The 26076-nt window shown below is 38.2% G+C and overlaps 2 protein-coding genes across 3 annotated transcripts in view; one reads left to right on the forward strand and one right to left on the reverse strand.

Annotated features, from left to right (window-relative positions):
- RBFOX3 (RNA binding fox-1 homolog 3) overlaps positions 1-26076 on the reverse strand; it is a 402758-nt gene that overhangs the window by 352249 nt on the left and 24433 nt on the right. The gene's annotated exons all lie outside the window — the stretch shown is intronic.
- LOC134490049 (serine/arginine repetitive matrix protein 1-like) overlaps positions 13661-26076 on the forward strand; it is a 58745-nt gene continuing 46329 nt past the window's right edge. Inside the window, exon 1 of the mRNA XM_063292933.1 lies at positions 13661-13833. Coding sequence (XP_063149003.1) covers positions 13661-13833 — 173 coding nt within the window. The remainder of the gene's footprint in view (positions 13834-26076) is intronic.

Here is a 26076-nt window from a genome sequence, read left to right on the forward strand (position 1 = left end):
GGTGCTGTGTTCATCCTTCCACGCGTTCTGAAGGAGGGTTTTATCCGAATTAGGCAACAACTGGCTCCAGTGATAATTTGTCATGTCAGTAAACCCTAAAGAGGCCATACTAGGTGGAAATTATGGCCATGCAGGCTGATGGTGGATGCTGTGGTCAGACGTGTCTAAATACCCTAGACCAGGGAAGTTTAACAGTGGCCCCAGGCAAAGATGCAAAGGAGTAAGGCGTTGCCTCCTTTTCATGGCGGAGGAAGCTTTGCTTACCCTGTTTTGGGTGTTCTCCAAAGCGCAGCACAGCAATTTAAAAACCAATTTGAAAAGACCCAGCTTAAATGGCTAGATAACATCCCTGCGTTGAACCACCTTTCTGGAATCAAATCTGAAGCATTCCACGTCCCTAATTAATCACTTGCCTTCTTTCAAACTATCTTTAATTTCTCTGGTGGAAACAAAAGCACAATAAAACAAAACAAAGCCCCCAGCCACCACCTGCCACTAGCCTAAAAGGGTGAGAGGTTATAATGAAAGAAAAGTGGTGAACTAGAATACAAAGTCCTTTCTTTCTCTTAACTCACTCCTAAGTAAGGCTTTTTGTGCCACTACACCGAGAGACAAGAGAGCCAGTTTGGTGTAGTGGTTATGGCACCCAGGTAGAGACCAGGAGACAGTGAGCTCTAGTCCCACCTTAGGCAGCTGGGTGACCTTGGTGACTCTCTCTCACCCCTAGGAAGAAGGCAATGGAAAGCCACTTCCAAAAAACCTTGCCAAAAAAACTGCAGGGACTTGTCCAGGCAGTCATCAGGAATCAAGACTGACTCAAAGGCACAAATATATACAGACCCAGAGACAAAATTACAGCTCTTATTCTCTTTAAATAAAAGATAAAATATCTTGCATGGTTATCTGGCAAACCCTAGTTTCTGGACCACAAAGTACAATCTCTGATTACATTTTAGTTTTTCAACGCAGTTTGAATACTTGTTAATACACAGCCACATATAGTCTCAACACTATCCAAGTAGGACAGAAACTAGCCACTAATACAGCCCCTTCTCCCATACAGCCTTCCTTCAAACACTGCAGTACTAAGTACCCTTGCATTATCTCACATGTAGCTCTCTAGTTATGCTTGTTGACCTCTCTCTCATATGGTTTACAATTAGTGCTCCCCTTACATTAAACTACTATAAGCCAAGCAGATTAAGGTAAGACCAAATGTCAATGGACACTGAGATCAAGGACATGCAGAACTTTGCATACATAAGAGAGAGTGCTTTTGGGGGGTGGGGTGGGGATTACCCAGTAGCTCATGGACACTAAAAGTTCTTCTTTCTGTTTCTGATATTCACCATCCATATATTTTAGATTCCAGCCAGCTACTGGCCTGTTCTTCTCCTGGCTGTGATCATTGTTTTTCTGAAGGTTGAATGAATTTTTCAGACAATTTAATATCTACTCATTTTAATTTATTGTTAATTAATTTCTGTCTTCTAAGACCAAAGTTTCCCAAAATAATTTACCTAAATAAATGAAATGTTAAAACAGTATTTAAAACACTTCAATAGAAATATCACATAGAATTTCAGAAGAATAAGACTGGACACTCTTATTTTCTTCTGGAACAATATGAAGGAGTACCCCTATCTCAAAAACTACAACCCTATTTATTTACCACTATTTTTATCCCACCAGCGTATTGGACTCTAGGCAGTGTACAGTAACAGAACAACAATAAAATAATTAAACAAAAATTAGAAGTATTCTAACAAAACCTAAAAACTAGAGAAAGCCAGCAACCATCAACCCCAGTGAAAGAGTATTTGTTGCCTTTCTCTAAGCTAGAACTGTGGGGGTCCTCCATGTCTCAGGTGCAAATAATTCTATAGGACAGGGGCAGCAAAAGTTTGCTTCCCTACTCCCATCCCTCTAACTTCCTAGCAGGTGACAATACTGAGCAACTCCTTATGACTGGAGCACATGGGACAGAAAGATTTCACTTGAAGCCAAGTTTCTGATAGCAATGTATTATTAAGTTGCAGTGAAGCTAGCTGAATACCCTGTATGCACCAGGTTAAAGTAATACATAAATTTCATAAATTAAATAAACCCATTGTGCACTATTCTGGGAGTAGCCAGGTTTGGTGGGGGGAAAAGCAATACTTTTGCTCCAAGTAAAGCCCAGAAATAAAAACCCAAACATTGCTTCAGCACAATACAACCATATACTGAAGTCTGTCATGCCATCAACCTTCCCGTTTACTAATAATTCTCAATGCATTTTAAAATAAACCTGTAATTTCTGCACATCGTTCTAACCATTTGCGGGTCTCAGATGCTTTCCTTGCGTTGTGTTGTTTACGTGTTCACAAGTCTGGAGCTTGCAGATAACTGCCATTGCTCAGTTGAAACATATCAGTAATTAAGTAATGTGTTCACTAGTGGCATGCAAACCTTGACTTCTCATAAATTTAAAACATCCTATCAAGAAAATGGAATATTCTGCTATGGAAAAAGTTATTCCTGAACACAAAACATAGGGAGAAAGGCATCGGGGTAGGAGAAGAGAGAAATAAAACCAGGCTGAGAAATATCTAAGATATTTTGTTAGTGTCTTAAATAGGCATACATGTACCCCAAAATATTTCTCTTTGTGCCTAAACTCTCCTCACCATTCCACTTTCTCCCTCCTTTCTCCCCAGCCATAGACAAGTATGTGATTGTATTAAATTTTCCTCCCTCAGGACCATATTCCTTACATCTGATTAAGTGGATTGTAATCAATTAAACTTTATGTAACATTAAAATTGATTTATCTTTAAGGTGCCACAAGACTTTTTCTTTTCTTTCTTTTTTGCTGCAAAAGAGTAACATGGCTAACATTCTGAAGACATGAAATTGATGATTGCCTCTTCTCCGTTTTTTGCACATCCCCCCCTTATTATTACAATATGACTAGAACACTTCAGGCAACTCCATAGTTCCAAATTCTGCAAGCAGAATCCCCACTTATAATAGAAAAACAAAGTATGCAGATGAAGATCATATACTTTTCATCGTAGAAAGCACCTTAATCATATCAAATTTCCTCCCCCAAAATCTACATAGTAAGATTAACTTGCTATTGAAGACTGGAAGAGTTTTACAGCTGAGCAGAAATCCTGGATCTGCAATATCCATCAATCTCCTCACTAGTGCATTGTAAAATACCAACTATCCAGACTTATCCATGCCAACTCATTCTCCTTAAATTCAGAGTCTTTCACTGACCTTGAATCTCAGTTGCAAGATGGCTCAGTAGAACAGAGAGGCAATATAGGGCTACATATTGGGGGCAGAGAAGAGTGATGACACATCCCACAGCAAATGTTTCCATGTTAATAAGCTGAACACAACAGAGCAGAGCTGGGATGCAGTCCAATGTGCATATGTTACAAAGCAGAAGGTACATGAAGAGTGACATCTTGAACCAAGAAAGGCTTTTCCCCAAAAACCCCACAATAGGTCTGGGGACTGCAGCTATCACAGACCACATTGGGGGCACTGGTTATTATGTGGTGGCTGAGAGCATATGATTAAAATCTGACCATTACTGACCCCATGTTCCAAATGGGAGATTTAAAAATTTGATCATTACCGTACAACAGAGAGGAAAGTGCACTGTGAAAGAAAAGTACAGGAAATGCTGAAAAGAATCACGATCATTTTGGAGGGAAGCCCAGCATACTCTCTGCAGTTTTCACTCCCAGTTAAGCTATCTCCTCCTCAATCTTCATCATTCTTTCTCCTCCTACACTTTGGACAGATAATCAGTACTTTTCCTACAGTCAAGGAATGGGCAACCCACAGCCTACATGGGGCCCGACACCTAGTTTTATCTGTTATATCTCTTCCTACAGATGAAGGAGTAATGTAGAAGAGGTGGGACAGCCATGCTCAGCTGTTTCCTGCTATTCATGTAAGTAGTAACAAAAAGTATTTCAAATCCTTCAGAGCAGGGCCATTTCCTACCTATCCAGTTATGGGCAAGGCAAGGCAATTCGTGGTACAAATCTGCCTAGAACAGGACTTTTCAAAGGAATCCAGTATGAAAGTCAAAAGAGATGTTGACAGAGGAACAGGTTTCTCTCTCTCTCCCCCCCCCCCTCTCCCTCTCATAAACACACACACACAGCGACTATATTTCCATGCTGGATAGGAAGACAGAAACAATTTTTTTCACCCAACAAGGAAGTCAAGAAATAGAGACAGAGTGATCCAGCTCTGCCTTGGTATATGTACCTCCAAAGTGGTGGGATCTAGGAAACACTATGTAGGCTTTCAAGGTAGTCTCTAGTTTTCCACCTTGCATAAAATAAGAATCTTTGGGGTAGAGCTGGGGTTTGATTGCACTTATGACATATTGGCCAAAATGTGCTAGAATTGACCAGTATTGTATTTATTGTCTTCAGGGAATGCTGCATGTGGCACATATTACTAAGTCTGGTACCTAGTCTACATCTTTTTTATCTTACTAAAAGCATTATGTAAATGCCCTAAAGCCAAGATTAGACTAATAATTATGGACCCATCTGGTGATGATTCTGGCATATGAGAAGTGGTTAAGCGCATGAATCGACCATTGAGATGAAGAAAAATAGACATGTTGTGTGTCTGAGAAGGGAAGAGAAAGAGGAAGGATGCAACAGACCTGAATGAAGGTGGTCTAATCTTGTGATACAAAATTAATTAATACGTGGAGGGAAGTTAAAGTGTGGGCTTATGAATGAAAAAGTAAAATTATGTCAGAAAGCATGATTTGAAGTTATTTAGGTTATTGTGGATCCAGATGAAAGTAGGAATCCATAGAATCGTGGTATCTGTATGTGGTATCTATATGTTACATTTCAGTGTATGGTGATAATGAAAGAACCAGACACGAGCTTTTTGGGGAAAATAATTCAGCCATATTACATGAATGGAAGAGTAGGAATGAGATCAGAAAGTACAAAAGTAGTGACTGAGCCATTTGGAGACTCAAAAATAACAAAGATGATAACTGATGAATATCAGAGAAAAGTCTACTTTGAATACATGGTTTACATAATATGTGCACCTGGGAAAAGAATTAATATAAGCCTACAACCAAGACTTAATTGCTTGAGATGAATATAAGAGAATTAGTGTGATGCAGACGGGTAGTAATATGGAACAGAACATTGTTTGGTAGTGTAAAAAGTACTTCTTGGAAAAAATGAACATGGAAGAAAAGGAAAGAAGAACATAGAATGAAAATAGAATGACTGAAGGAAAATACAATTCTTGTATGAAAACGTATTATGATATTTTAGTCTCCCAAGAGAATGAAAGTGGAAATAAGTGGATTCTGCTTGGAACTGAGCAAAAAGAATTATGCTACATGGGGCATAATTATGCTAAAGGGGGGAGTATGTAAAAGAATATTTGGTGGAATGATGAGATGAAGGACACTGTGTATGAGAAAAAATATGTATCAGAGAATGAATGCTGCAAACATGATTATGAGAGAAAGATAATGTGCATATACAGAAAAAAATAGTTTTAAAAAATGTAGTCAAACAGAGCAAGGAATGATTAAGGTTAAAAGAAACAGAGAAAATGTTGAATGGTTTTGATGGAAATAAACATATTTTTGGAAGTAGGTGAAAGGGGCTAAACAAGGAGCCATCACAAAAGTGGACAGAATTTAAAATAAAAGTGATGACATGATTTGGGATGACACTGAAGCAAGGGACTGCTGGATGAGTAATGGGAAGCACAGTGATATGAAGAGTGAAACTGAACTGAATGCTATATATCTTAGTACTCAAGAAAAAAAAACCTCATGAAAATATCATAAATGCTGAGAATATTGAAAAATAGTAAAGCTGCAGGTATAGATGGTGTAATTTAATGTTAAATGTTAAAATACAGGTGTAGTTTGCTTAAGGAATGCATGTATGAAGACTATATCTGTGCCTGAGAATCAGAAAAAATGTCATTATTATTATTATTATCCCATGCAAAGGGAAAAGTAGAAAGAAAAAATGCAAAAATTACAGTTGTAGATGTGGTATGGAAGATGTTTGGCAGAATTCTGATCAAAAAGGTACAAGAGATGACAGCGAACAAAATTTGGGAACTGCAGGGTGACTTTATGCCAGGCATAGAACAGACATTTGCTCTTTATGTCATTGAGAAATGTGTGAATGTGAAAAAGAAAGTTAAATGAGCATTTGATTTAGAAAAACTGTATCATAAAGTGAATTTGCTTGAATTATGGAATGCTTTGTGCAAGTATGCAGTTAAAGGTTGGTCATGTACTATGATAACAACAATATATGATGGAACTAAACATGTGTGAGAATAAATGGAATGCTTATCAAATGAACTGGGAGTAAGATAAGAACGTGTGATGTCCCCTTAAGTTGTTTCATTTATTTATGGATAAATGTATGTAGAATGCTTCTGGTGACCATAGATAGATTGTATGAGGCAATAAAGAGTATGGATATTTAAATTAAGCTATCAAAAACCAAACACGTGTTTGGTAGAGAAAATGGAGTGAAAAATGGCAAATTACACATGATAGCAAAAATAGCAAAAAAAAAAAAAAAAAGAGCAAGTAGATGGATTTGTGTACATGCAAGAGGACGTTGTTTGCATCTTAGAGCAGTTCATAATTTGTCCTGATACTCTGATTAATGCAATAAAAAATAAACTTGTGAGGTCTTAGAGTATGGGGTAGGGAGAATAAAACAGTATGTAAAGACCACAAAGAAGAACTTAACTGATTCTGAAACTATACTGCTTGCATCCACAGCATCATATTTCACAAACTCAACTGTGCCCTGAAAGGTTTCTTTTATTCTGTTACCACTGCAGAAACCTTTGTCCTTCATTAAGCAAAACAACCTTCTTCTCTTACTATCATCCATTTAGCACAGATACATCTTCAAAAGCATTAGCACTAGGGTTTTCTCAGCACAAGGCCATATTAAGGGGCACACTTTTTTTTTCAATTAAAAGCTCATTGTATTTACTTGGGCTGGTGGGTGGAGGTTTGGCCTTCATAGGCTTAGATAGCAGATATTAGGCAGAAGGAAGATTTCACACAGAGATCACATATCATTCATCCCAAAACATGCCTTCATATACCTTAGAGGCACAGAATTCCTTTAGTATATTTAAAATATTGCTGTAGGTGTATCCCCCAAATTCAAAGTTTCACCTCTCACCTTCAGCAGCCACCATGCCAATGAGCTGTCTCAGCTAGGAATGATGAGGGTTCTAGTCTAATACAGTTGGAGGCCACCAATTTTAACAGGTCTAGTGCACATTCTTCAGTTTTGAATTTCTTTGCTTCACCCTATCATTCTTATGAAAATGGTTTTGCTTAGTTCTATTTATTAACAATATCTTTCTTCTTCTTTTACTTCTGCTTTATTCTTAAAAAATGCTCAGGATGGTTTACAAATAAAAAGCAACAGTATATCACAATGAAATATAATTACAACAGACAGGCATAAATTCATCTAAAAGACTAGATGATTATATAATTTGAAAGACTGAGAAAAAAAGTTTTGTATTTCAAATACCAAAGAACCAAAAAAAACCAACGCATTAAATTAAACATACAATTGACTCTATTTTGAATACCATGAAAAAAGGTTATTCCCACAGAGTCCTAGTAACAGAAAATTTCATGCTATCTGGAAGCTGATTTTTCTGTGATGCTACTCTAAATGTTGTTTCTCTTCACCCATTAAGTAATCACCACAGTTTGTTTCACTGTAGAGGAAAAATCCTTTGATGAAAATGAAAAGGCTCTTGTCTTTGGCTCTGAGCCTATGGCATCTGACAGAAACCAGAGACAGCTATCAAAATAGCCTATTTACTCAGAATCAGGATTATCACGTTCCTCCAGGAACAATGGTAACAAATGCCCCACTGGACATCACTTTGGTGTGTGGTAAGTCAGTTATTATGCTCTGGTGATGCTACAGGAGAACAGAAATGGGATGAAAATCATTCTCCATTAAGACTTTTCTGGTGTTAACAGGGAAAGGAAGGGTTATTCCAGTAACTGCTGTGGAAATACTATCTTATGCTATTAGCACTGGCCTTAATTTATTAATTTTGAAAATGTTTTGTTTCTTGGGACTAGTGGGGGGAGGACAGGCAAAGAAAAGAGGGCTATTCTAATAGTCAGCTATCTTTCTATCTGGTTCCACATAGTGACAGGACAGATTGTTTTACAGCCTACTGTGACCAAGCTGCAAGATATTTTGTGGATAAAATGGTTATTTATTCTAAAGTTGATGCTGTCATTACAGTAGAATCAGCAGATATATCATTGATATGTGCCTACCAGTCAAATGGGAGATGTTTCATTTTGTGCAGACTGGGGATGTGGATAGGATTCTGGAAGGTTAAGGACAACTACGTGTATACTCATCACATACTAATAAGACTAGCCCAGTAAGAGGTGGGAATTGTAAGTCCCGTTATGCCAGGATTGCCCCCCTCATACCAGTTGAAAAAGGATATGATGCACACACTAATTCAGAAAATTTTAAAGATTAATATACAATTGAGACCAAAGGTGTTTCTTTTGGGACTGATTGATAAACAATTGAAAAAATGTCATGAAATGTTGTCCTTTATACATGGTAGCTGCAGCGAGATTATTATATGCACAGAGGTGGAAAGTTTCTACATTACTCACAGTGGAGGAATGGATGATGAAGATGATGGAACTTGCAGAGATGGCCAAGTAGACATCTTTGATTAGAGAAAAGACATTATCTAAGTTTATGGTTGACTGGAATCCCTTTATAGACATTTTGTGTGAAACGGAAAAAGATGAACTTATGACTTATGGTTTTGATTATTAAAAAATAGTTTTTAGAAAAAAATGAAAATCATGATGTAACCATAGAGTAAAAAAATTTGTATCTATACTCATAACTGCTGTAAAGAAAATTGGATGCTATTTCTTTATATTTTCTTTCTTTTTTTTCCTTTTCTGCACTTTTGGCTTTGTTCCCTCTTTTTTCCTTTCCTTTCCTTTCTTCTTTTCATTCTTTATTCTATATATTAGTTTCTGTTAGTTTTTATCTTTCTCCAATACATAAAAAATTTAATAAAGGTATATATAAAAAAAGAAAAAGGATATAATGAAACCATTACTGAGAAACACATTTCTTAAAATGTTACATTATCAAATAAGATGTTCAACTGTACGGTTAGAACTGCTCTGGGGATTCTACCTTTGTGGATGGCCTGTGTTAGTGTCTGAAAAAGGGATCTGGATCACTGTTTGATATATTGCACTTTCCATTACTATTTATCACAGTATCCAATGGACTGGGACCCCGACATTGCAGTTGATCAATACTGTATGTTCTCCTGAACTCACTACTACCTATGGAAGACCAAGTATTATAAATAATGAGGAATTGATCACATCCAGATTTGACTACATCAGTGTACTGTATTTTATATGAGTTTGCTTAGAAGATGATTTGGCTGTAATAACTACTATAGCACATGACCACTCAAATATTCATGGGGTCTATGCAGTCTGAAATATGGAATTAATATTTTGAAAGTTGCATTGCTTACTGTTCTAATTATGGCTTTTTAGCTTAGACAAAGGTGTGTAAAACCAGGTTTTGTGTACAGGAGTTGGATAGAGGAAAATTTTTCTCATAATTTAAAACTTCAGGTTAACCAATAAGCCGAATGGTGCAAGATTCAGGAGAGATAAAATGAAATACATATTTTATATTGTGCACAGTTAAAACATGTACTTTGTTACTATAATATGGTCATTGATGGCCATCAGTGCAGAAAACTTTATAAAGGAATTAAACAATAAGTATCAACGGTTCTTTTTCAGGATGGCTAAATATTATATCCAGTAGCAGTATTCATTAACAGTGGTCAAGAAACATGAATGCAAAAATGCTACTGTCCTCAAGTCTTCCTATCAATTTACCACAATCATCTGTTTAGCCACTGCAGGAACAGAATACTGGGCCAGAAAGGCCTTTGATCTGATCCAGCATGGCTCTTTTTGAATTCTTATACAAGCCTTTCTCAACCTTTCGATCCTGGAGGAATCCTTGAAATATTTTTCAGGCCTAAGGGAACGCCTGCACATTCAGGCTCAAATATAGGCCAGAAGTTACAAAATTGTTATACTGGTTTCATGGGTAGGCCTGTGTATATGCACTAACAGTGTTCTTAAACTAAAAATGAAGGATGAAACCTACCTCTTTAATGTGAAGTTGCCTGAATTTGAAATAATTTTTAAAATAAATCTTGATCTCCTAGGGAGCCCCAGGTGGCCTCTTGTGGAACCCTAGGGCTCCATGGAACCCTGGTCGAGAAACCCTGAATTACACATTTCCAGGCCCCATCTCAAAGAACTTGGCTTTTACTTTTAAAGTTCTAAATGCTTTGAGGGGCATATTACCTGAAAAAGGAATATGTCTATATAAACCTGCCAGGCCATGAAGATGTACCTTGTACAGCTTGCCTGTAGCCTGTTGAGCTACCCAGTACACCAGATAACGCACACACAAATGCTATTGTAAATGAAAGAAAAAAGACTAAACCTTTTCTTCTTTTCCTACCAGCTAGTAAGAGTAGAGAGATGAAAGAGGAAACATAAAGTACTCAGTGAAAAATCTTGAAGTTTATGGCCTTCATTGTCTATGCTCTAATGCTCAGAATATGGGAAATATGATGGAGTTCAGCTCTTAGTACAAAAGATAAATATGATAAATATGAATAGGTACAGCGGAGAACCAGTGTGCTGAATCCCATGACTACTGTAGAATATAGCAACTAAAAGATATAATTTATTCAAGAGGAAAAGCAGCAACAGAAAGGGAAGGGAAGTTGCATTGTATGTTAAAAATATCCAAATGAATTAACTTGACAATGTTTTAGAGAGCATCTACTGTATAAGAAGGGACGTGGTGGCACTGCGGGTTAAACCGCTGAGCTGTCGATCGGAAGGTCGGCGGTTCGAAACCGCGCGGCGGGGTGAGCTCCCGTTGTTAATCCCAGCTCCTGCTCACCTAGCAGTTCGAAAACATGCAAATGTGAGTAGATCAATAGGTACCGCTTCGGCGGGAAGGTAACGGCGTTCCGAGTCGTCATGCTGGCCACATGACCCGGAAGTGTCTATGACAACGCCGGCTCCAAGGCTTAGAAACGGAGATGAGCACCGCCCCCTAGAGTCGGATTCGACTGGACTTTACGTCAAGGGAAACCTTTACCTTTACCTTACTGTATAAGAAGAAGAATGATGAAAGCAATACTGCTGTTTACTATCACCAACCTAGCTAAGGAGAAGATGTAGATGATGCCTTACAATAGCAACTTGATGCTGGGAGATGTTAATTATGCCAACAACTATTGAGAAACAAATCCCGCCAAGCATGGTCCTTCCAGGAAATTATTGTCAGTTTCCCCTTTAGAAAATGCAGGAAGGCACAAGAGGATCTCCAGTCCTTAACTGGACATTAATCAATACAGAAGACTTCATTGGGGAAATGGAAATAATAGAAACATTGAAATAGTAGAAATGACAATGTAACACTGGAGTTCTTTAAGGGAAACTAAAATTCAGCATAGTAAAACACAGATTTAAGAAAACCTACAGATTTTAATAAACTCAAAGCAATGATAATTAGGATCCCAGGGCAGGAGAAGCTAATGAGTAGGAGCTCCTACAGAAGAAGATATTAAAAGCACAATTGCAAAAAATTCCAATGAGTCAAAAAATTTAAAAAATGGACAACAGCCAAAGAAGACAATATGGCTATATAAAAGGTTTGTTGAAGAATTTGCTTCAGAAAAAGATACATATGGGAAATTTTAAAAAAGGGCCAGGTCACAAAGGAAGACAGCCCAGAACCTTAGAGTTGGTGCAAGGGAAGCAAAAGTTTAGAATGATCTGAGATTGGTGAAGATATATTAAAAAAAAAAAAAGGAATCGGTATACTAGCTGCTCAATAAAGATGGCATAATGAAGTTATTGAATTCCTATTTTAGTTCAGTCCACTCAGAAAAAAAAAATTATTATCTTCCACCAGGAAATTGTGAAGAGCTGGATGAAGGGGCAGGATTGAAGCTTCACTGAAGGTTAATAGGAACATGATTGGGGAATACATCTTTATTCTGAATGAATTTAAACATCTAGGACCAAATGACTTGCATCTTAAAGTAATGAAGGAACAAGCTGCTTATTTGGCCCAACCCTTATTTTATGTATCTTTCAACCCTGAGAAAACCTGGAGCAACGGTGCCAAATGATTGCAGGAGAGAAAATATTGTTTCTATCTTCAAAAAGGGAGGAAAAAAGAATCCTGGGAACTACAGACCAGTCAATCTAAAATCAATACCTGGGAATATTCTAGAGCAGTTCATAAGGTGATTGATCTATAAGCACCTTGACAACAATGCAGTGATTACCAGAAATTGGCGTGGATTTTTAAAAACTAGATCTTATCAAAATAAACTTCTAATTTTCTAATTAGGCAACTTCCTTAATAAATTCTGACCCTACTGTAGACATAATATATCTTTGACTTCAGCAAAGCATTTTATTAAATATCCCATGATAAGCTGATTAGCAAGATAACCAAGTGTGACCTGGAGAGTACTATGATTAAATAGATACATAGTTGGCTTGGAAATCAATGGTTCATCATTCAGTTCGAGAGAAGTATCAGGTGGGATGCCTCCTCAAGGATCACTGCCTTTAATACTTGGATGAAAAAGTGGATTAGCAAGCGTGGTTACCAAGCGTGCTGATGGCACAAAACAGGTAGGATAGGTAATATGCGGTATTAGAAGACCAAAATAAAATTCAGAATTATGATGATTGGTTGGAGAACTGAGCTAAAAATAACAGCATGATATGTAACAAAATTTGAAAGTTATTCACATAGGAAACAACAATCAAATGCACAGATATATGATGGCAATACCTGGATTGCAATTGATATTTCTCAAAATGACCTTAAAATAGTAACTGACTGCAAAGTGAATATGAGCCAGGAGTGTGACATGGCTGTAATAAAGACAAATGCTATTTTAAGCAGCATCAACATAGGTATAATCTCCAAATCATGGAAAGTAATCATTCCAATTTATTATTTTTTGGCCACTCTAAACCCAGGTGCTCTGTCCAGTCACAGGTACCAACCATACTTCAAGAAGGATTCAGAGAAACAAAGGATCCAGGGCAACAACAAGAAAATTAGAGAACTAAATTGTATGAAGAGGGATAAAAGCAGCTAGATATATTTAGTCTTGAGACAAGACAACTGAGGGGAAATACAAGAGCATCTTCAAATACCTGAAAGGATGTCACAAAAATCAAGAATGGTTCTCTCTCATTCCAGAGTGCAGGACACAGAATAATTTATTGAAATTACAGGGAGGGAGATCCCAACAGAATTTGGGGGGGGGGGGACCTAACAGTAAGAGCAGTATAGAGGGTATAGGGAATGGCCTTGAAGGACAGGAGGAAGAGCCTCCACCAAGGCAATGCTGAGATAAGAAGGGCACTGGGGTAAGAGAATAATGTGAGAAAATATCTCAGGCAAGCCTAGTTCACATGAAGGTAAAGTGAGGGGGTGTCATGGCCCAGAGTTCAGACTCTGACTCTGAAGAAGCTGCTCCAACTGAACCAGTAGAATGTCAGCCTCAGGAGACACTAAGCCAGGAATTACCTGAGACTGATCAAACACAGACACCAACAGAACAGCTGGAGCAGTCAGATGATGACATATGGCCTCCAAGCCCTCAGACTCGGTGAGTAGAGCGGAGAGCAAAGCAAAGATGCTCGGTGAGGCTCTTTGCCAAGTGAGGGGGCAACTCTCTTAATTAAAGATAGCTGACTGCAGCCTGATTTAAGAGGAAGTCCTGATCCATGTTCCTCCATTGGAAACAACCATCTGATCTCCTGCTCTGGCATATCATCCCTGTTATTCTGTTCATGATTCCCGAAACCGTGACCCAGGCCCGCAACTAGGGTCTGTGTCACCTGGGGCAAACGTGGATTCCACACCCATTTTGGTGCCCCCCCAGCGCAGCATCCGGGGCACATGCCCCACTTGCCCCCCTCCCCCAGTTGCGGCCCAGCCCTGATCTTCAGACTGGCTGACAAACCTGACTTGGCTCTCTGAACTTTGGACTGGATTTTACTTCTCTGTGTGTTCCTACTGAAAGCGAAACTATTCAGGCAAGCTTTCTCTTCCAGAGACCCTGTTTTGATTTACATTCTCCTCCTTGTCTGCTGTTATCTACTCAGCCTTGAGTAAATTGTTATTTTCACCTAGCAACTGTGTGTGAGTTTAAAACCTGAAACAGGACAAGGAGGGGGAAGCACATTCAAAACTGCAAGATTCTGTTACCATAGCTGCTATAATAAAAGTAATTTTGACTTATAAGGCATTGTTTCCTTAGTCTTACCTTGTTGGGCTGACAAGCAGTTTGATAGTAGAACCAATTAGCCAAGAAAGTGGTAGGACCATATCTGAGATGCTTTAATTTGAATTCCTACATTGGGCTTGATGGTTTACATGGCTTCTTCCAATTATATGATTCTATGAAATCCAGTGACAAGGGTGAGGGAAGAGAAAACAGGACTGTAGAATACCCAGGGAGCTGGTGGATGTCTTGGAAGTCATCTTGCTCAGGGCTACAGAACCCTGAAATCACCGTAAGGCTGAATTGTAGTTTCATGCTGTCAAAACATCACTATAATCACCGAAATGATGTAAAGTGGATATAGAGCAACAGCTGCATGAATAATTGCAAAGAAGGTACATGAGAAAAGATGGGAACTATTTTGATACTTTTAAAAATATTTTTAATACTAGAGATGCTCCTTTGCTGACATGTGGTATAGCAGCATTTTAAAGTTAAAAACACGTTCTTCCTCGCAGCACTTAATGCAGTCATTTATAGGGTTTTGTTTCATTAATGAAGTAGGGCTATTAAGTAAGTTAGATTGCAATCACTGAAAGCTTTATTATTTAAAAATGTTAGATTGCTGAAGATTTCTTTGTGAGGGTGAAGATGTATTTTCCTCTTCTTGGTTTATTAAAATTTGGCACAGAATAAGAAAAGAGGTCTTTAGTATCTTCATCATATGTTAGATAATATTATTGGAAGTATATTCTATGGTTTTCTAAAACATAGTTGTGCTTCAAATTAAGAGAAATAAGTACAAAAAACGTTCACAACTGCTAACACCTTTTTACTGAATGACTTATCACTACTGCTACCAATCCCAAACTAAATTTTCTTAAGGGATGTCGTAAGTGTATTTTTTGCTAAATTGTAAGGCCTCCTCAATGAATTCTGATGACCTGAGAACTGACAATGTATTCCTCCCTTACAGCTCACAATGTAAATTTCTGTAGGTCTTCTGTAAGAAAGCCCAACTGAGTTTAATGGAACTAACTCCTAGGTGACTGCATACAGAATTGTAATCTTAGCTGCAAATCTTCATATGCTTCCTTGGAACAAGGCTCATTCTCTGAACTGCATTAGCAGAATTATTGCCATCTTTGAAAATTAGTTTACCTAAATGAAGGAGAAAGTGAGGAGAAAAAAATGTATTAATACAATCTAACAAAACAAATAGTGACTTAAGACCCCTGGTATACAGTCAAATATCCAACCTCCCCCAGAGGTAGGAATCTCCTCCCAGTCCATTCCTCTTTAGTTCTCACTTTTATGCTGTGTGAGCAGTCCCTACCTAGTAGTTGCAATGGGCATGTCTGGAAACCCCGCAGCACATTTATCGTTCACAAAGAAACAAACAAAAACTATTTTCTGAATAGATCTCAGAGTGAAGCTCTTAGAAACACTTTCTGTAGAGAGCAGAGGGAATGGCCTTGAAAGGCAGGAGGAAGAGCTGCTACCAAGGCAACAGTCAGATAAGCAGGGCTTGAGCCCATTCCAAGGAAAGAGTGTGAGTAAATGTCTCAGACAGGCCGCTCCCTAGTTCATACTAAAACAAAGTGAGTGAGAGAGAAGAACATTCTTACTTGCAAGGTTCTCTTTCTGGAGCTGTTACAATAAAAGTAGTTCTAACCAATATGGCATTGGTTTCTTAGTCTGGTCTACCTTATAGGGCTGACACTTTCTGACTGAATCCTCATCCCACAGAAACTAAACTGATCAGCCTTGATATTTAGACAGCTTATTCAAATCTATGTTCCCTAGAACTGAATTTATCTTTTGCCTAGGCTAATATTCTTGCAGCTACTTTTTTGACTAGGGGCTTTAAAATTAATATCACATATATTTTACATATAGTAAAACTCCCCTCATCCAAATAATACATGAGGAGCAAGTAAAGGGAAATATTTGTGGATAATATATTCATTCAAAGTTCAAAGAAATATGATTTACCTCAGCATGGTTTGTGTGTACTGAATTAGAGTAACTATGACTTAGACAGCTCCATTTTCTTATTAGAATAATGAAACCCTTTTTTATTTTTTAAGTAAAGAAGTTCAGTTTTGAGATGGCTGGGAAAGCCATTTAGACTTTGCAACAGAAAGCTAAATATAATGGTTTATGACTAAGTATATTTATAGAATGCCTGACTGTGCCATGGCAAATTATAGGTTATCACCTATAAATTATAGGTTATCACCTATAATTATAGGTTATCACCTTTAAAGTCCTACATAGCATAGATCCGGGTTACCTAAGGGACCATCTCATCCCCGTTACATCAACCCGTCCCACCTGATCATGCAGAGAGGGCACGCTACAGACCCTGTCGATAAGAGAATTTCATCTGGCGGGGTCCAGGAGGCGGGCCTTCTCTGCAGTACACCCGCCCTCTGGAACATCTTGCCCCTGGAGGTGGATTAGCCCCATCGCTCCTAGCCTTCTGGAGGAAGTTGAAGACCTGGCTCTGCCACCGGGCTTAGGGCAGGGAGGAGAATAGTCATACTTGGGGCTGGCTAGTGCCTTGAAGTGCCCCTCCTATACAGTGACTGAACAAGACCACAGCCATCTGGATTTTATTATATTTGGTAGCTCTGTGAAATTGTTTTATAGTGTGTTTTATATTGAAATTTTATTATATATTTATTGTTTTATATTGTAAACCGCCCAGAGTCCCTCCGTTCGGAGAAGATGGGCGGTGACAAATTTGATAAATAAATAAATTAGACCTTGGACAAGAGAGACAATTGTTTTACCCATCTTGGTAGCCAGAATGCTAGATGCAAGACAAGGCAAGTACAGTACAACAGTTCAAGGCACAGGCATATTTCTTTTATTAACTGACTTACTAAACTGAAAGACTCTAAAAGAAAGAAGATCCATTGCAAGATATACTAGTCTGGGAAAAGTGTGATGAAGCTTCAAAGAGCAGTTTCTAGCTATGATAGAATACACATACTTTATTTATTTATCAGATTTATATGGCTGCCCATCTCACAAAAAGTGACTCTGTGGCATACAACAATTACTGTAATTAAAACAATATATAAAGTCATTATTAAAATGTAAAAAAACTGCAAGGCACAAGAGAAAGTGAATGTTAACCAAGTACTGGAGCATACTTTACACATATGAATATCCCAATTCATACTTACATGTATTCATATTGAGAGAGTTGGGTGAGGTGAGAATCACTGACACATAACAGGGATAAATACACGACATTTTCTATATAGAGGAATCTGTTTTGCTTACACTACTGAAATTTAATATTAAGTTGATGAGACAGACAGATGTTCAGTAATCATAGTGCCAAAACAAAAAGGTGTTTGCATAATGGCAAGCATACAAGTGCCTCCCCCCCTGATACTTTCATTAATGTCAACAAAAGTCACACCCATTCATTAGAGCTTGACCTTGCAGAATCCACATATTACGCTCCCCATACAAGGAAGCACTTGGAGTAATCAAAAGAGCTTCTATGGGAGGTCAGCTTTTTTTCTCATTGACAACCATAGCAGTGGGACATATAATTTCCATCCTGATTTCCATAATATAGATTTAAACATAACACAAAACTAATTTCTTCTGGATCCTCGGCACCCCTTAATTCTATAGTGATAGATTAAATATTGCCTCAAGGAAACCTCCATATTTCTATATATACAAATGTAATCCTCATACACCAAAATCTTATTCTTATATTCTTCATCTTTGAGATGGATGGTTCCTGGTACCCTACTATGTAAGAATCTGAATCTGGTCAAAGGCAGGATTATTTTAGGTTTCTTTCTCATGCTTTCTTCTTACCTAGAACTGAGTAATCATCTCTGAACCTCTTCCTTCCTTTATGGTTCATTCATCCCTTCCCCATGCCCAGGGCCAGATTTATATTCCATCCTGACAACTGACAATTTGCTGTTTCTGCTTTTTTCTTTGAGCCTTAGTTTCCCAGTTGTATAGTGACAAATATTCATCTTTCTCTTACCACAGTCACACAAGTAAAAATGAGAAGTAAAAATGGCTACAAATACTATTAATAGTTAGTAGAATGTTCCCTTGATTATATCCATTGTTCACCTCTGTGTATATTAATAAGACCATGGAGATTTCTGCTGCTTTCATCTACAATCATAAGCAGAACTGAACTGGATTTAGTAAGGATTTTGATCTGATTGTCAAATTGAGGATGCTATCCTTCAGCTTAATGTCATCCATTCCAAATGCTCTAAATTATTGACTAGGAAGGAATCAAGGACTCTTTGATGTATTCATCATTCTGCTGCTGGCCTGCAGATATTCCAGAAAAGGAAATACTTAAATCTGTGTCATCACCTATGAGTCAGTAGGTGGCAGCATCTGAGCAACCTTGTTAGGACTTAGAAGCTCAGTGGGGTTGGGTTTGATTAGTACTAGGATGGGAGACCACCAGGGAATACTCACACTGTCAACTAAACTGGAAAAATTAAACCTCACAGAGAAAGCCTATGGCAAAGTATTTCCATATCGCTCTTAAGAAAACTACATAGATATATGGAGGAATTGAGCTTGACTCAAAGAAGACTTTATTACTTTTACATCATCTTTTGCCAAGAGAGTACAAGCTCCCTTTGCCCTGCTATAATTCCATAAAGTGGTACTTATTCTGCATACATGGGACATCTATTTTCAGCTTGCTACCGAAGTCTTTGTAGTAGCAAACCACCCATAATTGTTTTCTGCTACAACTGGAATCATAGAAGATCCAGTTCCTCTACAATTTTATGCAATAAAATTGGTAGGCTCTACTTCTCATGCAAAATAAACAATCAGACCTCCCCTTATAAGATTTCCTGATGAAAATCACACATACAATCCTCCTAAGCTGATTTTATACCCACTAAGGTTTTCAGATGAAAAGTGATGTGTTGCAAAAGGGGTCAAGAAATTCCTTCCCAGTTATTTACTTACTTTCTCTCTCCCAAATAAAAAAATCAGGGACTACATATAACTTGCTGTGCTGCCCATAGAGAGAGCTATTTTTGATGTGAATGTTCAGACCTTGAGAACCCAATGTCAGACTTTTCTGAGCCTCACCTGGAGTATCTTCTCCATCACTAGCAGAATTGTTAGCTCCTCTGACAGTCTGCCTGCACAGTAGGTTCTTCAATCTATAAGTGATATAGTTGGTTAATTTGTAACAAGATACTGTAATTCCAGATTCTGAAGAGATAGCCAAGTTGTGATTATTATTTTAGTTGCAAAAAGAAGGGTCTCTTTTCTATATCAGATTCAATTTCACTTGTCTTAATTTGGAAATTTGCACCTCCAATTTGACTTGGTAATCTTGTTGCCTGTGGTTTGCACAGATTATGATGAATCCTTCCCAAATACCTTCAGGCTTTAATAACCACTGCTCAGAGCCTGCAAACAGCTGGGTAATTAATAGTAGGTTCCCTGACAGTCTGAAGGGTGAGACTATGTTAAACAACTCTGATTGTTCATTTTGCTAATGCTGCAATCCCCACTCGCACAGATTAGGGAGTTATTTGAATTGCTGTCTTAAAGGAGGAAACTGAAGGGGTAATCTATTCCCAGATAAATTAATGAAAAAAATAAACAGAACAAAATAACTGACAATATATTGTGAGTGAAGCAGTTCATTAAGAGGGATTTTTAAAACCCTCTCCCACAGGGGAGGGGAAATGCAAAACTGCTGTTCCTCTAAATAGTATGTAAATATATTTTAAATTAAAACTATCCACTGAATAATATTAAGGTTGAGCTTTGTTTTAAAACATCACTTGCAAGATGGAGAAAAATGTCCATTAATTGCAGGCCTGCTTAACATTGGCCAGATAACAATCCTAGATGAAAAAATAAACCTCAGATATCTCTCCCTTGCTTCTGTTTCACTTATTTTAATTTTAAACGAAAACTTCTCTCCTTTAGTTTATACTGCTTGTGCGTGAGTTTTCATTTCAGTCTTTCAATGAGTCTGCTAAGAATGTATAATTCCCTCCTGACTTCAATCCTGCTAAGACTGTTTTTTTAAAGACTGTTAGGCCTTAATTCTAATAAGCCATCTTTTTATTACTGAACCAGTCCACATTGCCTTGATGCAGCGAGAATAGGGAGAGGGGAATCCTTCATTAGGAAGAAGGAAAAGATAAAAATAAAAGAAACTGAAGAATGGAAAGATGGCGAGAAGAAACCCAAAGACATAATGTTTACCCAATTTTAAAAAGCTGGGGAGAGTTGAAAAGCATAGACAATAAAAAATAACTAATAATGTAAGAAACATCATAACAAAGGTTAATGCTCAAACTTCAATTTTCCTTCATTTTTTAGTTAATATAAAAAAAACAGGATTGATGAGGAATTGAAAATGCAGTAAACCTTAATTTATTCTTGTTTAGCTCTGTATAAACTACCATCGCCATTACCTCAGTGTATTCCATTTAATTTAATGGATAGTACGTGTCCACCATCCAAGCACACATATAAACTCCCCCAAGCAAGGAACGTAGTTACTTCATAAAAGCAATATATTCAGTTCCTGTAACCCGCTAACAACACGGTCTTAACACAGTCACGGAGGGCTGCATCGCTACTGAACTCTAGCAGTGAGGCATAAATTCCAAGAGTGGTTTGCAAGAAAGCCCACCCCTTTGGGAACAAGGAGAAGCTACAGTAGCGCCAATGCCAAAGTAGCACAGTATAACAAGTTAAACACCCAAGTCAGGAGAACCTTAGTGTTAATCATTTGTTTAATTAAAGTCACCTTGTAACTTATTAATCCTTGGTGGAAGCCAAACAAGGTTGCAGAGCAAAAAGAATTCAGAGGGTGTTCCTTTAGAAACATAACAGTTCAGGAGCTAAATCCCATGGAAGAAAATCTTTCTAAATCTGATGATCCTTCCAGCCCTGCTTTGTTACTATATTGTTAAGAGTATTTTGTAGTTACCATATACAGTAGATTGATTTGTAGCTATTGGGTGTGTACACAAGCATACACACTCAAAGCAGGAGATGGTTCCCATGTGAAGGGATAAGGCAATGCCACCCAAGAGGAAAAGTGCCAAGGGTTGTGAGAAAAGTACCACACTGTGTCTGACCAAGCCTCGTTGGAAGTTATAAAAAGTGGATATAAACAGTAGCACTTTGGAACCATCAATACCATTGAGCATAGTGCTTCCCACCTAAGTCCTTCAGGAACCTGAATCTGTAGCCAGCTAGACTTTGAGTTAGGGAGAACAACTTGGACTGTTTTAGATGTTTCATCGCTTGGATTTTTTATTCTTTATTTCTATTTATAGTATTTTTACTGTATTTTATTTTTTGTATTATTCTGATAGTTTTAATCACTCGTTGTCAACCGCCCAGAGGCCTCCGATGGGAGGAGATGGGCGGGGATAAATTAAATAAAAAATAAATAAATATGAATATAGAATTTAAAGCTTTTCATTTACAAAGTGAATAATAAAAGTGGTAAAATTGCATTCACAACAACAAAAAGCTTAGAAGTGTTACAAAGACTCTCTTTATGTTTGACCCTCTGTGTGACAACTTCAGTGAGTACTGTAGTTACAGAAAACCTCAACCAGATACTTAAGACTAAATCCAAGTTGGGAACAAGCTAAAACACAGTGCATACCCAAATAAAACTTTGTTTTTAAAGTAAAGTGTAGATTGATATTTCAGTTCTTAATTTTTAAATACATGAATTCATTATAGCTATTATATATTGTTCTTTGTTTCATTTAACAAGTCAGCTTGAAAAATCAAAGTGTGGGAATTTCATTTAGCCAGGCTCTTGTAGTTTCAGAGAGGCCTTAAACCATATTCTCTCCTCATTCCCCTTCCTACTGTCCATTCACTTTAAAAAATCTGTTTGTTTTTTACTGCAGTCTTCTGAGCCTTGCTATGCATTTATTACAGTATTTTTATACTTATGACTCAAGACAGTTTACAGAGTTGATGATACTTTAACGAGACCTTCTAATCTAATTAATTACAATAGCAGTTGTGGAAAACTCGCCAGGACTGTACAAGTAAAACATATCTAGGAGGGGAACCTGTTCTATGAACATGAGAAAGAATCCACTGTCAATCTCTTCACAGCAGCTTACAATCAAGAAACCAGGATTCTCACCAATTCAAAGTCGGCAGGTTTATTGAGTGACAAAGGTGTTAAGGTACCAAATGTTGAAAACTGTATCTTCGTGCTCATTTATCAGATAATACTGTTTTATTTTATTTTATATTTTTTGCATTTATATTATATCGCAATAAAAACACTCTTCTACTTTAAGGTGGGGCCTCCTTGTTGCTTTTAATGTTTTTTATAAGTGAATCCTGGTTTAACGGGGATGATGTTTATTGCTTATTTGGTACCACAAAATTGGCAACTGTTCTTGTTCTGTAGTATTTTGGAAATGTCTATTTTTACTCCTAAGGTCAGGGAATTCCATCACACACTCCTGAGGCACTATCTCAGCCCCCGGAACAGTGCATGAAGCTAAGAATACATGTGAACGTTAAGGAGTTAAGTGTAACAGTAGGGGGATAAAGCCTTTTTACCTTACTTTTAATAGGAAGGAACTTAGCCTTCTCAAGCAAACCTATTAACCATTTTAAAATATACATATGAAGGTAGATTGCTTTGAGTACTGCAAATACAGTATAGCACCTGCTAGGCATAACTGTGCATTTATGCATAGTGCAATGAGTTTTTTGCTCTCAGGCAACTCATTCATACATTCCTTCGAGAGTTGTTTGGAAAAGCTGAAAAAGGCGAAGAAATGGGTGGGCAAGGCTTTCGAGTGAAATAGTGGTGTCCCACTCCCTAGAGGGACAGCTTCCTTGTGGTTAAGAAGAATGAACATCTCGGGGAAGGAAGACATCATGCTGAGGAAAAAGGAAATGCTCCCTGTCTTGTGGTGGTGGGTGATTCCATCATTAGAAACTGAGTTCACTGGTCCTGAAGCCCATTTTATATTGTAAGGTTGGAACTTAGGAGGATTTTTTTAAATGAGGCAGACAGGCAGACGGACAGACAGCTTTGAATGGAATGATCACACTAGGTGACTTGCCTGGCTGTACAGTTACCTTTTGGGTTCCAGAAAAAGACATTATTTTTCTCTCTGGCATTTTAGGATTTTGGTCCAGGTTCTTTGTAACAAGCCTGGCCCTAACTGACCTGCCATGTTTAATTTTCCAAATTAGTTTGCTGAGCAGCTGCTCCTTTTCCCAGCCAGCATTCCTTTGCAAATACACAAAACTGCCTGGCAAAGGAGTTGCCACTTCCTTGACCTTTTGCACTAATTAGGTAAAGTAATGGTACAAGCAATTACCGCTGCAACCTGATAAAGAGACCCCTTCTTATTTTGCAATCTCACATACAGAGAAGTTTAATGCTCCCTCTGAATGACTACTTTACATTACATTTTCTGTGCAAATTTCAGTTAAATTTGTGTGTGTTTTCTAGGTTTAACTTTTCCTTCTTCTATGTAACTCACCCAGAGAAAAATTGTTTTGGCGGATTAAAAATACATTAAATAAATATTCCACATATATAGCTGACAAAGAAAACTGAGGAGTCTTAATGCATGACTGCAGAGAGGAGCAATTTACATTAGTTAAGCACCAAGAACCATTTAGCAATAACTGAGACTTGTACAAAGGGGCAAGCACCGCAGGATGAGAATGGAACTAGACTGCTGGTGCTTAAGATCAAAATGGTGCCAGAACTACTTTTAATCTGAACCTTGAGAAAAAGCTGAAAAAAGCTGTGGGGTATCCTTTGGAGAGGAAACATCCTCAGAGAAGCTGAAGGGTCAAAAAGAAAAATACTATTTTTAAGAACTTAATTGGAGAAGAATGCAGTGTACAAGTACTTCGATTTCAAGGGAAGAAAACTCTACGCCAAAGTTGGGGTGGAGTTTTGGAAAGATAAATTATAAAAGACTAGTTAGCACATCCTGACTTAGGGAAAATTGTGAATTTGGTTTTGGCTTAGTGTCTTGTGTGAATCTAGCCAGCTGTGGTCACAACAGAAATATGGCTGAATAAACTAGAAAGTGTCTGATACCACCTTTTCCAGCTGGCAAATTTTATTAAAAGGCATAAGCTTTTGTGAGCTGGAGCTCACTTCAACAGATGCACAGAGTGGCTAAACTGATGCAGGACTTAAATTGCTCTCACCGACTAACATGGCTCTCCTGCTACAATGGCTGAATAAACAAACCAGTCAGTACAATTATCTTAGGACTTATCAGATATAATATTTTTGTGTATGTCAAAAAGGGCAATGTTAAACAAGCTAGAAACCTCAGTGAGGGAGAAACTCTCAAAAGAATAATTGTGAGTGACAATGTCATATCCCAAAATAATGTATTACCTTCTAACCAGAATGCTTAGGGCAAACTTGAGATAGATAATAAAATCAGGGAGGAATGCAAAGGAGAAAAGGGTTGTAAAAATTGGTAACTTCATTAATGTTTGTGTGTGTGTGTGTGTTTGTGTGTGCATATAAAAAAATTCCCTTCTCACCCCTATGGGTGGTATGTGTCTTCCTCAACCTCGGGTCCTCTACCAGAGGCCTGGGAGTTTGAGGGTTCTGCGCTGTGTCTTAGCTGTTCCTAGCACTGCGCTGTTCTGGCCAGAGAGCTCTGATGTTGTTCCTGGGATCTGTTGGAGCCACTCTCCCAGCTTGGGAGTCACAGCCTCAAGTGCTCCTACCACCACTAGGACCACTTTGGCCTTCACTTTCCACATCCTCTCTAATTCCTCCTTCAGGCCCTGGTACTTCTCCAGCTTCTCATACTCCTTCTTCCTGATGTTGCTGTCACTTGGCACCACTACATCCATCACCCCCGCTGTTTTCTGGTCCTTGTCTACCACCACGGTGTCTGGTTGATTAGCCAGTACCTGCCTGTCCCTCTGGATCTGGAAGTCCCACAGGATCTTAGCCCTGTCATTCTCCATGACCTTCTGTAGAATCTCCCATCTGGACTTGGGAGGGTCTAGCCCATACACTGCACAGATGTTCCTGTACACAATGCCAGCTACTTGGTTGTGCTGTTCAGTGTATGCTGTTCCTGCCTGCATCTTACATCCTGCCACTATGTGTTGGACTGAGGCCTCTGCACAGTCTGCACCTTGGGTCCTGCCTAGTGTGATAGACCCCTGCTTCTATGGATCTGGTGCTTAGTGCCTGTTCTTGTGCTGCTTTGATCAGTGCCTCATTGCTGTTTTTTAGTCCAGCCCTTTCCAGCCACTGGTAGGATTTCCCAATGTCAGCCACCTCAGCTATCTGTCAATGGTACATCCCATGCAGGGTCTTGTCTTGCCACGGCACTTCCTCTGCTTGATCTTCCTTCCATGTCTGGGGCTTGCCTTGATCTTAGCCTCCAACATGATTTTCCAGGGGTGTGGTGGGGGTATGTATTGCTGTTCTTCTTGATCGTGTAACCAAGCATCTCCAGGATTACAGCAGCTGTAGCGTATACCAGTTCATCGATTTGAGCTATGGTGGTAGAAGGGATTGTATGCTAGAAGATGCCAATAGAGCCCTCATACTATCTGACTGTACTTCTCTAG

Source organism: Candoia aspera, chromosome 2, assembly GCF_035149785.1.
Source record: "Candoia aspera isolate rCanAsp1 chromosome 2, rCanAsp1.hap2, whole genome shotgun sequence".
Taxonomy (NCBI): domain Eukaryota; kingdom Metazoa; phylum Chordata; class Lepidosauria; order Squamata; family Boidae; genus Candoia; species Candoia aspera.